Source organism: Pundamilia nyererei, unplaced genomic scaffold (assembly GCF_000239375.1).
Source record: "Pundamilia nyererei isolate P.nyererei 1_Seehausen unplaced genomic scaffold, PunNye1.0 scaffold00335, whole genome shotgun sequence".
In the NCBI taxonomy this organism is placed as follows: domain Eukaryota; kingdom Metazoa; phylum Chordata; class Actinopteri; order Cichliformes; family Cichlidae; genus Pundamilia; species Pundamilia nyererei.
The window spans coordinates 335,212-353,456 of record NW_005187736.1 but is presented as its reverse complement, the minus strand read 5'-3'; the positions used below and the strand labels follow the sequence as shown (position 1 = coordinate 353,456).

Sequence of the window (18,245 nt, the reverse complement as noted above, 5' to 3'; positions counted from 1 at the left end):
AGGGTTAGGCATTCATTTTTAATGGTTAGGGTTCACCCAACTGCTGAACGGCAGTGCTCATCCACAAAAATATTTTGAAGCACAACATTTAATGCATTGCCAATCCCTGAAAAGGTTCATTTTGTTGTCATATGGTAATAATGAGAACTGCTTGTGTCCTAAATTAGTTTGCTTTTAGTGATATTGGTAAATGTTAAATGGACTGGTTTCAGTTATTGAGTCATCATGTTCAGGACTCTGAAACAGATTCTGCGAGGCATGAAGACATGTGTAAGAACAAAATTAAATATTTATTTTACTTTTACAGTAGGACATGACTGGTATAATTAAATATGCCAAAAAAGTGAGTAGCTGTTAAAGGGAATGTCTGCTTGTAGAATTATACTTGGATTGCATTATTTAGCTAGAAGAAATGATACAATGGTCAAACGACTTTTTATGTGGACTTGTTGACTAGTTGAAATTTCAGTGGACCAATGTTTCTGTAAGAAAACTATGTAGGACATGCTTTGACATTAAAGTATGTCAATAAGCTACATATTAGGCACATGATGCAATTCTACGCTGCACCCAGTAAACTAGTGGCTAGCCTATTTTAATGTGTACAAAGTATGTTATATAGAAAATGGTCGCGTGATAGATTTTAACTGAGTACATAATATTAAACACAATATAGCAGTAGTTCTAAAAATGACTCATGAAAGTAACATGTACACAAGTTAGAACTTGAATTGCTGACAAAGTGAAGTGTGGCAGGACGCTGAAAAAGAAGAGAGCTGTTATGACATTGTAAGTATCATGAATCTGATGCCAAATGACTCTTCTGATTTGATACAATATGTAGCCAGAGGCATGCTATTAAAAATCCCACCAAACAAGTCCTATGTTGCATTTGTTCCATAATCCTCTCTCAGTCTTGGCTGGGAGACATCTGGTTTAGTGTTTCCTGGTTTACTATGACAGCAGGAGTCATGCCTAAGATTTGTGCCTGGGTCTTTAAAAAAAAGTTGATTCTGTTCATCTGGGCGTAGCGTTTTTGGTTGGAGAAATGTTTCATCCCTCATCCAAGTGACATCTAGTCTCAGCTGACTGCAGGTTTCCCCAACCTTTTAAACTGTACATTTAAATAATGACTGAAACCAGCACCACTGGCAAACACTGGGCTATGATCCAGAAACTGACCTCACAGCCCATTGTTCGCCATTGGTGCTAGTGCCAGAGAGTAAAAGGTCTTTTATGTTTGAACTGATAAAGAGTGCTATAACAGACCTTATCCATATTTGCTAATAGTAAATCATCTTTATTCCTAACTAAAGATATAATCCAAATATAAGTTTGATTAATGAAAACTATTCTAATGTCCAGATTGTGTCTGATCCAGGTTTGACCTTGGCAGCTTAGAGTCTGTGTGTGTCTGGAAAATGCTTAAGATTTATGTGTGTCTGGAAAAACGTGAAAGATAAGAAATGTGCCGCCAACCCATAATAATACATGATTCTGAATAAGATAAAGTAAGAGAAATGTAATTGAAGAGAAATACCATAACTTAAATAAGGCATGAAATGAAGCATATTCATGTGTGACTGAACATTCATGTGTGCTGGAATTATTGACAAATTAAGTACTGCATAGAAAAGAAAAATAATGAAGTGATTTTTAAAGTTGCTTTAAATAATATATCTGGAAAAGTCAGATAGAGAGAGGGGTGAGGTGAAAAAGTGATACAGGGTTCTTCCCTTTGTCTTCTGCATGATGAGCAGTTCAGAAGATCGGACCTAAGATGTTGAAGATTCCAGCAGAGACCCCAGAGGGATCGACTGCTGGACTGTGAACCTGCAAACTGTTTTTGTATTTTTTTTGGCTTTTTCTCTGCTCCTTTTTACCATGTTAGAATATTAATTCAAAAGGATTTGGATTTAACTTGTTTCCCGTTGATGTGTCTCCTAATGGGTCATACCTACATGGAAGAGATAAGGGCATCAGTGCTCAAGGCACGCTCATTCCCCCTAACCTCCTCCCTCACAAGGATTAAAACAAGGTCAGCATTAGCTCAGAGTTGGTTAATTAGAAAAGTATAATTCTGCCAATTTCAATATTATTTCGTGATTGTTATTAATTGATGCTTTGCTCTTGATAAATTGCTTTAATAAAATGTCCTGCAATTAAAATCTAAATTATAGACATTCCCATTTCAACCCTTTGTGAATGTGATGGCATCAGCCACACATGGGTAAATCAAGTCCATTTGTTCACTTTATTAGTTTGTTTTGCAGTTTTCTTCATTAATATAATTCATTAATCATTTTATTTAAACCTAACACTGATATTATGAGGTGCACACATAGTGGCATTGTGGGGGTTTTCTAAAAATGTTTTGTTATATTAATTATGTTTCTTTCTTTGAGTTACCTGGGTTTGGGCGATGGCTGTTTCCTGTCTGGGCCAAAGGCGTTGCTGAGGACTCTGGGAACAAAATGCCTGCTCAGCAGGACCAACCATGGGCTTACCAGGAGCAGGGGTGTTTTAGGTTTACTTGGGTTATTCTGTGCTTAGTTAATATTAGTGTGTATTTTTGTTTTCCCCCTATTGTGTGTAAATGGTTTGGCCAAACCATTATAAAAGCTACCCTCTTTATAATTAGGCCAGTTTGTGAGTTAAACAAACAAAGTGAGATACAACTTAAGTTTCTGGAAATTACTTTTTGTAGATTTATATTTAGTTGACCTCTTTTATGGGCCTGCTAATTATGTTTTTGAATTTTGTCATTTTTGAAATTTTTGAGGGATAAAATAAAGAAAACCCTCTTGCTAAGCCTCTGCCTGAACATGTCAGCATTTGTTTAGGAAGTATGATTTTAAACATCTTAAGGCAAATGAACTTTTGGTATAAACATAGGTTACTTAGTTTCTTGCTTTTTGTTGAATTGTACCAGCTAGCTTCTTACCTTGCAGTTGCTCTGGAGGTGTGCCTGTGTCTACTGTCTGCTTAGACTAGCATGTGTGCTCACCGCTCCACACCACAGCTACATCTGGGCAGGCCAGAGTTTAAGTGATTTGATATCTAAATAGTGATGCACTAGTTTTGTTGTTTATCGCAATTCTGAAACTGCTTAATGCTGATTACGATTTGGGGTTTTTAAAGGGCTAGAACATGAAGAAAAGTGCAAACACATCATGTGTGATTACTGTACACATTGTTAATGGTCAAGATTTCATCTATACAAATATTTAAATCTGAATACTTGGAGCTGCTTCATTCGACACACATGCTTAAGATGGCTTATCTAGAATTTGGCCAAGAAACAACAAATCACAGAGTTCCTTTATCACAGCTTTATTTCTGCTGTATCTCGTCTTCCATCTTCACATTATTGACAGTATATATCAAAAAAATCTGAAGCTGAGCTTGAACAGGATAATCGTACCTAATCACACAAGCCATTACATCAGGGAAAAGTTAGAAAAGTTGAAGTTGAGGTTCATGAAATGCCCTAGTCAAAGCTCAGATTTGAAACTCACTGAAAATTTGCAAGTGGATTTGAAATAGGTAAAGCATGCAAGAAAGCATTTAGCATCTTGCAACTGGGGGGATCTGGAATGGTTTCGAGGATTGCTCTGTATTTATTTTTTATTCCTGTCAATATTTTTGTTGAATAAATGAGTGACAAAGCAAACTGTCCTCGGGTTGTTGTCTTAGGTAAATCAATGTCTCAGTTTAGCTGAATTTTTATTCTTAAAGGCCAGTGTTGTGTTGCTCACTGGTGGACATTTCTCACCTGTTGAAATCAATGATGATGTCAGCATTCTCACTGGTTACTTCACTGAACCTGAGAGGAGTAACAGCACCCCACACACCAAACGCCTTCTGGAAAACACTCTGCACTTTGTCCTCACTCATCTGCCAGGGAAAACGTATGATCCTGGTTGGCACAAACACGTTAATATCATGTTTTATCAAGCTTTAACATAAATTTAATATATATGTTCATGTGGTATGCTAGACTTCTTAAACTCTTGGAAAGAAACTGGTCCAAATCCATGTGGATCAATAGTATTAATCAGCATCGCTGCCTTTGGCTTGTCTCTGTCTATTTTTGATTTGCATATGATTGCTGGTGTTCTGTCCCTGGTAGGCCTAAGTGGATTCCCTTTGGAGTCTGTTGGGTTTTTATTTATTTATTTATTTTTAATTGTGGTGTCCAAAGTGGTTAAAGCAGTGGTCTTGGGAATATATTCAAGGCCATTTTGGTTGCTTTTTCCAGGCTTATGAGTTTCAGTGCTTAACTAGCACCTGAAGACTAGGGAGGAGCTTCTTTTGATTCTGGTTAGGCAGTGAGAAGGATCAGCTGTGGTGAATTCTGTTGCTAAGCTTCTGCTTTTGGTCCTTCTGTGTCAGTTTTGTGTATTTGGGCAATAGAGTAGAGCTTTGTTTCTGTTAGCAATACCAATTAAAGGCATGCATGTTTTTCTGGGGAATAACCTGGTAGTTAGTCCACCACCCTCAACTGTGATGACTTGTACGTCAAGTTCAAGTTCCTTTTATTAGTACCCTTGTTCTTTATTTTGCAATTATGAAGTGGTACCCTGCTCAAACACAGTCACTAGTAAATCTGTACAAGCACCACACTTCTTTAAGACTACAAAGAGCTGTCATAAATAGGTAAATTCAGGTTTAAACAAAAAATTGAATAGCTTAAGAAACTGTATCTTATATAAAAAGACCTACCTTCTCTTCAGTTGTCTTCTTTTACCAGTCCCTACATTAAGAGTCCCTACTCTCACCTCCACACTCCATTCCTGCCTTTCTTTCTCTTGTGCTGCCTCATAACATGCCTTCTTCCTTTCCTCTATGTTTGTTTTTGGCCACCAGCACCTTGTTGGCCACCAGCACTTGGGAGTGATATTAAGAGTGAACTGGTTTGTGGCCCATTTTTCAAACAGTAAATTTGAAAATTCATCAATAAAATACATTTCTTAGCAATAAAAAATATTATTCTGATTAAAGAGCTTGTGATTATTCGTGGATAAACCATTATAGGTGCTTTGTCTTTGATGTAAATGTATAAAAATTGTGTATGTTTCTGTTCTTTGTCTTGTGTACTGTTTGTTGTATATGTGTCTTTCTTGCTGCTGTTACACCCAAATTTCCCCTTGTGGAACAATTATAGGATCATTCTATTCTGTTATGTTCTATTCTATTCTATTCTATAGAAACATAACAAGTTATTATGGTAATTGCCAATACTGTACATTTAGGGGAGTTATGGCATAAACCTCATACTGGTTGGTGATGTAATAAATTTGCTAAGCTTAACGTTCCAGTGCTTCCACCATTTATAAGATAGCTGCCAGTTCTTTTGACAAATGAAAACTAAAAACAAAGTCTTAATGTGAAACTAAACAAACATATTTGTTTCATTAGATCCCCATACTAAACTAAAACCATCAGCTTTGCGTTCCACTCCTGCAAATTATGGTCATGTAGGCAGCCATGTAACTCATCAGCAAAACAAACAAACAAGTCACAGTATTTAGAGACTTTTTAGTGTTTCTTACTTGTAAGTTAAGTCTGTCTTCTCCCATCGCCTGCCATAGAGCGCAAATCGCTTCCTGCGCTGCTGTCTACTCAGGGTGTCCCTTCTCTTTTTCACATTGTTGTATGTCATGCTGAGCTGCGTTAAGGTAGGATAATCTGGGACTCCACAGCGAGGACGATTCCACAAATCTGTGTCGTTTGGGGACTTGAAATCGTACTCTTCATTTAGTGTGTCCTGTTCATGACTTGGCCTCTTCTTCAGACCGGCATGACTGTTGCTCCATCTCTGGGAGAAAGAAAACAGAGTCAGAGTACTTTTTAGTTTTAATAGATACATAAAGATGTAATGTTGGCTATGTACCATTTCTGCCACCTTTCTACTGGTAAATTCCAGATTATCCTTGGCTTTTGACTTCATACACACTTCTTTGAAAGTAAATCATCACAAAATACTGATGCTGATGACATAACGTTCATAACGTTCACACCCTCCTGGAGAATTCAAAGTACCTTCTTTATACAAAATGCCTCATTTTGTGATGGGTGCATTCACCCATTATACAAGCACGTCTTTCTATGCTTAAGTGCTTCCTGTCTAACATTCACACATATTCATACTCCAGTAGATGCATCAGAGTGCAATTTGGAGTTAGTGTCTCAATGCATGCTCAAACATCCAGGTAAGTAAATCCCAAACGGTTGATTGATCAACAACCACTGATCAAAGCCATAGACCATTGATCACTGATCAAAGACTATTGATAAATGGCTATGAGTACCATTCACAGAGAGTTGAGGAATGGCTGCAAATACAGCATTTTAAGATGGAAAAAATCAAATCTCATGATGTACCACAATTCACGGATCGCATTAACTCGGTGGACCAACAGATCAAATTCACCAGGGGAGATATGAAAAGTGGCAGGTTAGCCTTCTTAGACTGTGAGATTTCCATCAGTAATGAGGGACAGTTAAAAGTTCATGTGTACCGGAAACCTACGCATACGAATCAGTATTTATGGTCTAACTCTCATCCACTGGAGCACAAACTGGGTGTCCTCAGGACGCTACAACACAAAGCGAACACCATCCCCAGACACAGCGGCCAGGGAAGCAGAAGAACATCACATCCAGAAGGCCCTGAGTAAATGTGGTTATCCCAGCTGGGCATTTGTCAAAGCTGGGAAGGCATCTAAAGAAAGCTCCAGCTGATCCAGGAGAGAAGGACAACCGCTGCCCAAGCGAAAACCCTTAGTGAACCCTTACTGTATGTGTCAGGAGTATCGGAACAGTTGAACAGTCTAAACACCGGGTCTCTGTGGCTTTTAAACCTCAAAACATGCTGCACCAAAAATTGGTCCACCCCTAGGATCGAATCCCCTGACACAAACAGAGTAATGCAGTGTACGCTGTTAAGTGCCAGGAGGATTGCCATGATTTTTACATCAGTAAACCAAACAACCTCTGGCGAAGCTGATGGCACAACACAGAAGAGCTAACTCGTCAAGCCAGGACTCCGCAGTCTATTTACACCTACAGGCCTGTGGACACTCTTTCAATGATGAGGATGTACACATCCTGGACAGGGAGGAACGCTGGTTTGAGCGCAGAGTCAAGGAGGCCATTTACGTGAAAAGGGAAATACCATCTCTGAATCAAGGAGGGGGCCTAAGGGTCCATCTTTCACCATCTTAGGCTACGTCCACACTAATGCATTTTCGTTTGAAAACGCATCATTTTCTCTCCGTTTTGGCCTCCCGTCCACACTGAGACAGCGTTTTCCCCGAAGAAAAACACAGCGTTTTGAAAACGCTCTTGAAAACAAATACATTTGAATACATTTGAAGACGGTGCTTTCGCGTCGCAGTGTGGACAGTGAAAACGGAGACTTTCGAAAACGCTGATGCATTTTAGTCATGTGACCAATTAAACAAAGATAGCTGAGGACATTATACAGCAGTCGTTTTGTTTGCTCTCAATTTTGACAGCACTATTAAAGATTAATATCAGTTTGTACATGTTTCAGATAGCTTTTCTTGAAATTCTTTAATTCTCACTTTGTACTTTTGTGTTACTTGCAGCAACAACTCCACCTCATTGTTAGTCCATTTAAAAAACTCGGTGCTTTTCCTCAACATTTTGCTGCGACATTTCAAAGAGCCGGAAAGTAAATAAACGGCAGACAGAAATGAGGCAGGCCGAATCTTCCTGCGCTTCAAGCATGCGCAGTACTGCAACGTAAACGTTTTCGGCCATTTCAATGTGGATGCACAACTCTGTGAAAACGACTGAAAACGCTAGTGTGGACACGGAGCGTTTTGAGACGAAAACGCCTTTTTCAAATCTATTCGGGCTAGTGTGGACATAGCCTTAAAATGCTGTGATTGCAGCCAATTCCCCAACTCTCTGTGAATGGTACTCATAGCCATTGAGCCATTGATCAGTGATCAATGGTCTTTGGCTTTGATTAGTGGTTGTTGATCAATAGTCATGACAATTTGCATATTAATGATCAAGGAACTGACCTCACAGGCCATTGTTCCTTCAGTGGGCTGGTTTCAGTCAACATGCAAATGTACTGTTTATAAGGTTGGGGAAACCTGCAGTCAGTTCAGACTGAAGAAGTCACTTGGATGAGTGACGAAACGTTTCTCAAACTGAAAACGTTACGTCCAGAATCAACCTTTTGGAATTTGTAGTTAGTATTTTTCTCAAGGATATTTGGAATGCAGACTGGAGCAGCCAGAGATCAAACCATCAGCCTTACGAGATGAACCTCCTGAGCTCCAGCCACCAAGGGCATCAGTGTATGAGCTTCAGCTCAGTTATCCATATGATGTTTGAAGTGTCATAAGTTGCTGCGCTGGGCGTCTGTCACACTCCTTCATTACATGCTGACGTCAGCTGCTGGCTCACTTGTGTTGGTTTTTGTTGTCTGATGTGAGGGATGTAAGTTGGCCCAGGCCAGCCTATGATTGTTGGTACAGTTCAGTTTCAGAGTTGCTGAGTGGCCTGTTTTTCACTGAGAAGACAGTTAGCTGTGCTAATATGCTGCCATGTGTAGTTTACGCTGCTGTGACAAGGAAAGAAATCTGTCAGCAAGACTCTGGACATAAAATGTAATAAATAAATGTGTAAAATTGCGAATAAGGCAGAAAATTGCTATTATTAATGAAAGGATGAAAGTCAAAGTAAGAGGCAATTCAGTTTTTCACGTGAAGTGTACTTTTGGTCTACTTTTGCTGCTGGTTCAGTAAATTTTGATCGGAGTGATGAAACCTGCAGTTTGAAATTCTGTGTGGTGTTTGCTTTCAGCACCAAAGGTATGTCCATGTATATCAGGTGAACGGTGGGAATCCACGCATTGTGTTTACATCTTGCGCTTACTTGCTTTTTAATCATTTGCCGTTTCAGCTGTTTAGTGGTTGTTGAAATTACTTTGTGAGCTTTTAGCTGAGATTCTGATGTTTCTGATGTTTAATGGGACCCCAATGCTCATTTTTCATGAGCATTGGGGTTCAACAGGTTAATTGTTTATTGCTTAATTATGTTGTGTGGCATGAATGGCCATAAGGGGGGTTTTTGTCAGTAGGAAAAGCTGCAAAACTTATGAAAATACAGTTAAAAGTCCAACATTTCAGCTTGTGCTTGTTTGCGGTGAGCAACAGATCAAACAAGTCAAGAATTATAAATTTCTTCAAGCACTGTAAAACTCATTTAGACGATCAGACACCCAATATCACTGAAATGCAGCCAGATGCTGCTCGTTTTACGTTTTCACTTGTTTTTTCACTTCTTCTGACATGCTTGCATTTAAATCCGGCTCCTCGTCTCCCTGTGTAGGCCATGTCCCTCAACTGTGAAAGGGTGGAGTGCTCACTCCGGATCAGGGATGAGTGCCTGCCTCAAGTGGAGGAATTTATGTATTTCACAAGCAAGGTGAGAAGAGAGTGGGAGATTGGCAGGTGGATTGCAGATACTGAGAGAAGCTGTTACTATACCAGTCAATCTGTCCCCGTGCTCACCTATAGTCATGAGCTGTGGGTAGTGACTGAAAGAATGAAACTGCAGATGCAAGCTGCATAAATGAGCCTTCTCTGAAGTTTGGCTGGCCTCTCTCTTAGTGACAGGGTGAGGACTTAAGTCAGGGAGCTACTGTTTCTCCACATAACAAGGAGCCAGTTGAAGTGGTTCGCAGATCTGACAAGGACGCCTCCTGGGTGAGGTGTTCCAGGATGTAGTAGGATGCATTGGAGAGAAATACGTCTTAGCTGACTTGGGAATGGCTCAGTGCTACCCCGGAAGAGCTGGAGGACGTGGCTGGGGATGGGGAGGTATGGACTTCTCTGCTTAAGTTAGAAAATGGATGGAAAGATAGACTCACATACTTTCCCTGTCAATTCTGAAGCTACATTGATCTACATTGCTTTTTGGTACTCTAGCAGAGTCCAAGTATAAAAGTATGAATCTTGAATTGAACAGCAGTTCAGCTTTGTTCAGCAGTGCTGAACCACCGCCACTGCTTTAGACCTTTACTTTACAAAAGACCTTGTTGTTTTTGGTTTTTGAGGCTCACTCACAGCAAGCAAAGCTGTTAATCATCAACATCAAATGTCAGGTCTTAATCCGTTTACTATACATTCAAAAGCTTTGCAGCTTTAATTGTGCTATTTGATTTTAAACTTATAAAGGCCATTCAATAAAATAGAGACCATTTAATTCCACCTTACACTGGGTGGAGAGCACTTACTAACATGACGGAGGTTGACTGAACTTAATTCTTAAACTGACCCTTTGTCTTATAAATCAGAATGTCCCTATTTGCTTTGCACAACAAATAGCATTTGTGTTTGTCTTTGCTAACAGATTAATGGCTGCTAGGGCTTTCCTGCTATAGGTTCATACATCATAACTTTAATCTGACAGGCAATTTTTTACAGTAGTTCAATCCACTGAAACTGTGGGAAGTGGAACAACAGTTGAAGACTGCAATCATGTCTTCTATTACTAATATACTAAAATGTAACGTGATCAGTAACTGAAGATAAGGATTCACTACCCCTATTTGGAATTCAGTCATTTTTACAGTTTTGTTTTTTTCCCAAAAGATGCCCCTTGACGAGAAAGCCTATTTTGTTCCATTCAATACCCAAGAAATTTCAGTTTTCACAAATTTCAGCAAATTAGAAAAATGCTTAGCTATGTGTCTACTAATAAAACCTCTGTAATTTTGTGAAAAACTGAAAAGTTTCTATTTTCTATTTTCTACTATAGAAATTTCAGTTTTTTACAACTACAGAAAACAAACAAACTGGACAATCTAAACAATGAGCAACCAAAACTTTTTCTGAAATTTTACACATTTATTTCTTACATTTTAAGTCCAAAGAGTCATGGTCACAGTTTCTTTCCTTGTCACAGCAGCTTTTTCTTCATCATGTAGAAAAAAGTTAAATATGTAACTTCTTTATACTGACAAAAAGGGGATTTTCACTGGTCCGGCCTGCTTAAAATGCTTTAAACTCTTAAAATGAGTTTGGCACCCCAGGCTTAACAGTTTGAACAATGCTGAAGCCAGAGCCATGCGGAGCTAGCAGATCGTTCAATTTAGGATGAGTTGAGTGACAAAACTATAGTTTGTTCTGTAAGTATGTTGGCAATGAGTACAGGTTTGCTTAAAAGGCATAACACAGAGTCACATGCCACTAAAAGAAAGCATTGTGTATGCTTGGGAATCCTGCCGATGGGGCCAACATGTCCGCACAGGATAGTGTGATTCCTGCTTCCCAAATCAGTGTGCCTGAGATACAAGCCATGTGTACTGCTGGGCCCATCTGCAGAAAGGAGCATTATAGTTTTATCTAATAGGTGGTTACACTGAGGACTCTTTGTTGATGATGTTCAAACATGCAACTACACGTATATGTGCAAGTATGAACCTGCACACAGAAAAAAATGTGCACACACAGATGAAAATGTGTTCATCAAAGCTACAAAAAGCTGCATCACACACAGTGAGCAGATGTCTGGAAATTCCCTCTTCAGTCATGACATCAGGTCACCTGCACTATAATACCGGGGGTGTTTTATGGGAGGTTGTTAAGGGTGGTAATCTAAACATTAGCGAGAATTATCATTTTTACAGTGACAGAAAAAACAAGCAGGACTTGATTCAACTCCCTTTTAAACACATGCTGTGAGATATCCCACAGATATCCCTTGGCAGATAAAAAGTAGCCAAACTTTAGATAAATGATGCACATAGTGGGAGAAATTTCTCCAGGGTAAATATTTAACTACAAAAAGTCCTGAATATCAGCAGGCTGTAAGTGTTTTGCACACAGAGAGCTGACTGTGCTAAGTGTGGGGAATGTTTGCAGGATGAAGGGTATTAGCATGAATAGAGATGAGAGGCTGCTTCTCCAAGGTAAACATCTATCAGTAAACCTTCAGTCAACAAGCCCCATCATACTCCAGATAACACCAGCTTTTCCATAGGAACCTTTGAAAACATTGCAGTTTCTGTGTGTTGTGGTTTCCAATATGAATGGTTAGTTTTCTCTGTCCTTTGTGTTTTTGAAGGTTTTCCCCTCTTCTGTTCTTTCTGTGTGCCTGCGTCTGCCTTTCTCTCAAATCCTTTTTAGGTTACTTCCTGTATTATTTTAAAACTATTTTGATTATTACATATTTCTGTCTGATTGACCTGATTGTTGCCCTATTACCCCTCTCTCCCCGGTGTCTATTTAGTGCATGTCTTTTCCCTCATTTTTTGATGCACTTCCCTCACATGCCTCCATCGTGCTTGTTTCTCCTGTGTGATCCGTGCTTTTTTGGATAGTTTTTTTTATTGGACTTTCCTGGCTCACTACACAGGGCCTGTCATTAAACCAGTCATTTGTTGTTTTTATTCCCCCCCCATGTACTTGCAAATCTCTGTTGTCTGTATATTGGATGCTCTTGTAAAATAGACCTTAACAAACTTCAGCAGATTTTAACCTTTTGTCCTCATCCCACACTGTTTTAGGTCACTCTTTTGGCCATGTGTGGACAGGGAAAAACTCAGACGTTTGGAAACAATCAAGCAGGCATAGAGTTTGCTTTTTGATTCGATTTTATCGGTCCCAAACTCCTTTGTTCAGGGTGGAAATTTATGAGCGTATCACGCAGACCCTGCCGATTTCCTTTGATAAAAGTCCCCATCCATAATTGAGGATGTAGGGCAGAGTGATTTCATTTGAAAACAGTTTCCAGATAAAAGTGCATAAGTGTGATTATAGAAACAGTGTCTCCAGCAGTGAAAGTATTTGGGTCTGTGATTGGCTCAATACCAAAATGAAACTACTTCTCTATGTCTTGCATTCAAAATACCATTATAATATATTATCCAGATGATATATTATCATGAGTAGCAAAAATACTAGAAGTGTCTAAAATGAGAGGTACTGTAATACAATGAGCAACTTTTTTCAGTTCTTGAAGTTAGACTTAGTTTTAGCTACTTTATAAGCTCCATCCAGTGTATACCCAGCTCAGCAAAAGCTTTTCTTATTTTTTCCAAGAGTCCAAATTGATGTGTTCAAATGTCTTGTTTTGACTAACCAAAATAGCGCACCTCTCTCACCAAGGAAACAATTAACAAGTCCATTTTTAACAGTCAACAAATCAAATCATTTCGGTTCTGGTCGAGGTTACTTGAAAATCTCAAATAAATCTAGAGTACAGAGTAATGGAGGGAAAAAATAAATTTAATTCATAAGTTTAAAGCTAAATTTACATTTAAAACTATGTTTTCTTGTTTTCTTTTGTCCTTTCAGCTTCTAACATTCTAACATCTTCTGAACTTTTTGGTGAAAGACCTCTAAAACATGTCAAGAGGCCCAAACAAGACATGGCTTCAAAGGCCACAAGCCAAACAGCACGATTATCCCACTTAAACTGCCTCTTAAAATATGTGAGTGAAAACAACGTGATAGTACAGCCAACTTAAGATTATGCAGTGCATAAAATGGACAACAATATTGCTTGTTTTTATAGATGCACACTCTGGTCTGACGCGTCTGAACAAGCTAAGTTTCTGCAGTTAAAAACACAGACATTTCCTGTGTGTTGCGTTTTACATCATTGTTAGAGGAGTATGAACCACAGAGCTGTCGTTGTCGTCTCCAGGTTTTCATATTGTGAAAAAGTACATGTTTGAAGGATTCAGATGACCTATTCTGCTCAACTTTTACCTCATTTTTATTCTCAGACATCATATACCGGTATACAAGGCATTTGTGTAGCTATTCTGTCTCAAACTTTTATTCTTTTATTTCACTTTAATCAGTTTTTTTCTGATTAGATGTTCCTCATAAACAGAAGATTTGAACATAATGTGAAGAGTTTGTCTTTCTGTCTAAACCTGAAGACATGTTCTTCAGTGTTGAAGCAGCTAAACACTTACTAACAGCAATGATTGCTGATGGTTGGTTGCTATTTTAATGTGGATTTTTAACAATTGTGTCAGTCTCCAAAAATACTTGCACTTAACTGTAACTGTATACATTTGAATGAAGACCTTTTTTCGTTAACCAGACTCAAACACATGTAAACTAATGTGTTTACAAGATCATAACAAAGAATATTAGAGCATAAGATGTTACGTTGGATAGTCAGGGAACTACACAGAAACTGCAATTATAAGTATCACTAAAGTGGATTTTGGTATATTAATCTACTTTCATAAACTGTGACTAAAAAAAAAACATCTTTAAAAAAACTTTTCATTATTTTTAAAGTTGAGCTTTTGCCTTGACTGTTATGAGCAACAGCACCTTTTCTGGGTAACAGGGTTTGTATAAAATGCTAGTATTTGACTTAATGGTTCTGCTGCTTAACCTGCAGATAAACAGATTAATTCATCATTGACAGTCCAGAAGGAAGCCTCCCACACAAAAGAATGCCAGGGACTGATTGTTTGTTAGTAACATGAATCTGTCACAAGCAGCAGGTCTGCTTCAGCTATTATGATTAGTCACTGGACTCAAGGAATAAATAGGAATGCCAGACAGCTGCACAGGGTCCTTTTTGCCAGGGTTCCTGTCTGTGGACACTTAAAGCTTACAAACAAGTCTTGGTGGTGTTACTCTGCTGCACACTGCCTGTTTACCTCGTGTTTCTGTCTTTAAGTAGTTATCTGCGGTTTTTCCCCTGAGTCAGCAAATAAGTAGCGTTTGCACCGGAGTTACCAGGTGCGTGCCTCTGCCTGCATAATCTGACTCTCACTCACCGGAAAGCAGCTCTGGCACCCTCCAGGGTACAGTACACAGTAACAACAATAAAACTTCTTTTTTTTTTCTTTCTTTTTTTAATCCTTCACAAACAGGACCGACCGTGTTATTCCAAAACAGAAACACCACACTGGTAATCTGAAGATGCTATAACTATGAAAATCATAGTTCCCTGAGTCAGTTGTGACAGAAACTCATGATAGTTCACATCTCACAAATCTCAGCTGTTCAACCATCAACAGCTTTCAGTGAGAACATTGATGTCTTTAAGAAACATTAAGGTATGCAGAACAACAAAGGAACTTACAGCAGCATCTCTAAAATGAGTGGCTGTGACGATACATGCAGCACAGTTTTGAACACACACACACATTAGAAATATCAGGTAACTTTAACATGTTTAATTCGTTTATTCATGTCAACTTCTGTATTACTGGATGTTTGTTCACCATTGCATCTGTGAACACTTTCCCATTCATAAGGATCTCTGAAAAGTGCATTTACGCTTTGACTCACCTGCAGCTGCTTGGCGGTCCTGTGGTCGTGTACCGGCAGAGAACAAACGCAGAGGAAAAGGTACAAAGGCAGGATGCTGCCGTAAAACACGGCACCTCGCAGCATCTTTTCAACGCTGTGACGGCGACCGTGCAACAGAGCGGACGCAGGAACTGCGTGGATGGAGTGAATGAATGTCGGCCCCGGTGTCTTTGTCCTACTCAGGTAACAGGTTTACTACACACGTGATTTAACCCCTTACACTCCCAGCGGTGCAACTCGTGGGTTTCGCAAACTGCTGTAGTCTGTAAATCAAAGCGAGTATAAGGACCACTGGGAGGTCTTTTGGATTCTTTTTTCCAGAATTCTAAGAAAAAAAATCTGCATTTGGGTTTGTTTGTTTTCTGAATTCTGGAAGAAAAACAAAATCCAAAAAACGCTCACATTTGTTCCTCTCTCCGGTCGCCCCAGTCCTCTTCCGTAGCACTCGGACTGTAGATTCAGAAAGAAGGGAAACCTGTGCGTCAGAAATGTCGAATCCTTCGTTCTTTTGGATTTTCTCTGGAAAAATGTGCAATTTCTCCCGCTTTTGGTGGAAATCATTTATGTAAAGACATTCTTTATTACTCTCAGATATTTTTTCAGCTTCTTCCTTAATGCTTTTCAGACACAACACGCATATGGTTATGATTTACTTGTCTGCCTTCTTTTGGTCCAGAGGAGGACGTAACTGTTGGGTCTTTTCTCTGTTAGTAGGAGCAAATGTGCGTGTGTCACACCAGCAATGCATTCCCTTAAAATTATGAACCATTGGTCTATAATAGCTCAGATGTTTGCACATGTTCAAAACTTTATTCCTTTCTGCAAAAAGTTTAACGAATAAATGTGCGTTCCAAATATGTTTCAAATGCATGTTCTCCCAAATCTGAGCAGTAAAACTAACAAACGGAAATCAGTGACATGAACCATTTCTCTTGTTTGCAAGTATATATCTCGCAACGATTTTTTTCATCGCGGAAAAAATGTCTTTTGAGGATTTATGGATTCATTTTATTATTGTAAAACAAATATCCAGGATCTCAATTTAATAATCATTTAAATCCTTCAGATTTGAATATTTACTTAAAGAGGGTGCACCTTAAATTCTTAAATCTTACCATAACCTGGTTTAAGTTGTTATAATCACGTATTTAACAGTTGCTTTAAACTAGAAATAGCATTGACATTTCAATATATTTCTGGGGTTTAATGGTGAATTAAATCAAAACTACTGTACTTAACTACAAGGAAATTATATTCAAGATTCAAGATTGTTTCAAACAAGTAATTTGTTAAGGAACAGCTGATTAGATCAAAGAAAAAAAAATGTTTTAAGGACTGGAACATATTTGCTGTTCAAGCCATCTGTTCATCACAAATCTTCCTGCAGCAGACTGAATTACCTGCAGCACTGCTGGTGAGTGGAAAATGTCTGTCTCCCGTCCAGGTTTCCCGTTGTGTTGCTCATCTAACTTTGATGCATCTGTGACTCATTTTATGGATATAGGTGTACTGTCTGAAAGGGACACTGTAGGCTAATAATATAAGACTGTCTCATAGTTACAGGACTGGAAATGTCTGACTGCTAATTGCACATTTACAGAAACAGTTTATCATGCACCAACGCATGCACTGACATTTGATTGTGTTCGGTTTAAAAGAGTGAGGACATTGTCTAATTACTGTTTGGTTGGAGTTTAACACTAGAATTACTGAGCCTTTTTTTCCGCTGGTGCAAGTCCCTACTACTAGATTTACTAGCCCTGCGCAAATTTGCGTAAATTCCCCAGACCCTAACACCTCTTGGCACCCCGCTGAGATTTTCACAGGCCTTCAGCTCCATTGTTCTCCAGCTTTTGTTGTGCAAACACACCCTCCTCCAACCCCCAACCATGAGAGATTCAGGTCTTTCCTTCCCTGCAAGGCTACTTTCCTTCCTTACCTGCAGCGTACAATACACCATGTTAGTTTCTATGTGCAATATTTCTCACATGCAATATTAGTTTTTGTCAATCCTTGTCACTACATTGCATGCCTGTCCATAAACATATATACACAGAGTTGTACACATATTTAAATAGCCACACCTTAATGAGAGGTTCAGTCTGTACCAGCTACATCTCACATTTGCTAATTTACACACTGAACGTTAATATTAAGCACCCATTTCCAAACTACTAAATTATTAACTTGGCGTACAAGTTTCACATCTTCATGATATTATATTACATATTCATGTCACATATTCATGTGACAAACTTAATGTTTGTCACATGAATACGTTAGCTTCTTGTTCAAATGAACAGTTTTCTATTGGCCTAGGTGGAAATGTCTGGTTGAAAACAACAGTCAGGCAGGTGCAGATTCCATTCAAATAAATGAATACGAATCTTTATTTAAAGGTGAGCCTACAAACCCAGACAACAACAAATGAGAATGTACAAAGAGGCCACACTGGCAGAAAACAATAAAAACAGTATTATGCAACAAAGGGAAACTGAGGGCTTAAATACAGACATGTGGTAATCAGGGAGAAGGAACACACCAGGGGACACAGCCGAACAAAATCAGGGGAAAAAGGCAGAGGGACACAAAACTGAACAACACAAGACGAAGACTAATAAAATAAAACAGGAAGTAACAAAAGATAGAATCACAAATGGGGAAGATGACTTGGCAAGGAATGGAGAGCACAGGGAAAGGTCGATAAATGAAGGGCATTAATACAAACCAACAAATGTCAAGAATATAACCCAGCAAATCATGATATTAAGCACAGACACATAAATTATCACTCTAAGGAAAAACCAGAAATACCAAATACAAATGAGAACACAACCTACGCTAAAATATAATATTAGATACACTCAAAACAGAAAAACTACAACAAACCAGGTCAAACAGAGT

General features: G+C 38.8%; 1 protein-coding gene across 1 annotated transcript in view; it reads right to left on the bottom strand.

The window, feature by feature from the left end:
* LOC102202556 (stromelysin-3-like) overlaps positions 1-15,562 on the bottom strand; it is an 18,348-nt gene extending 2,786 nt beyond the window's left edge. The window contains exons 1-3 of the mRNA XM_005751951.2: positions 15,321-15,562; positions 5,556-5,821; positions 3,776-3,919 (exon numbers count right to left, since the gene is read on the bottom strand). Of these exons, the coding sequence (XP_005752008.1) occupies positions 3,776-3,919; positions 5,556-5,821; positions 15,321-15,425 (515 nt within the window). The 5' untranslated portion in view covers positions 15,426-15,562. The remainder of the gene's footprint in view (positions 1-3,775; positions 3,920-5,555; positions 5,822-15,320) is intronic.
* Between the last annotated feature and the right edge of the window lie 2,683 nt (positions 15,563-18,245).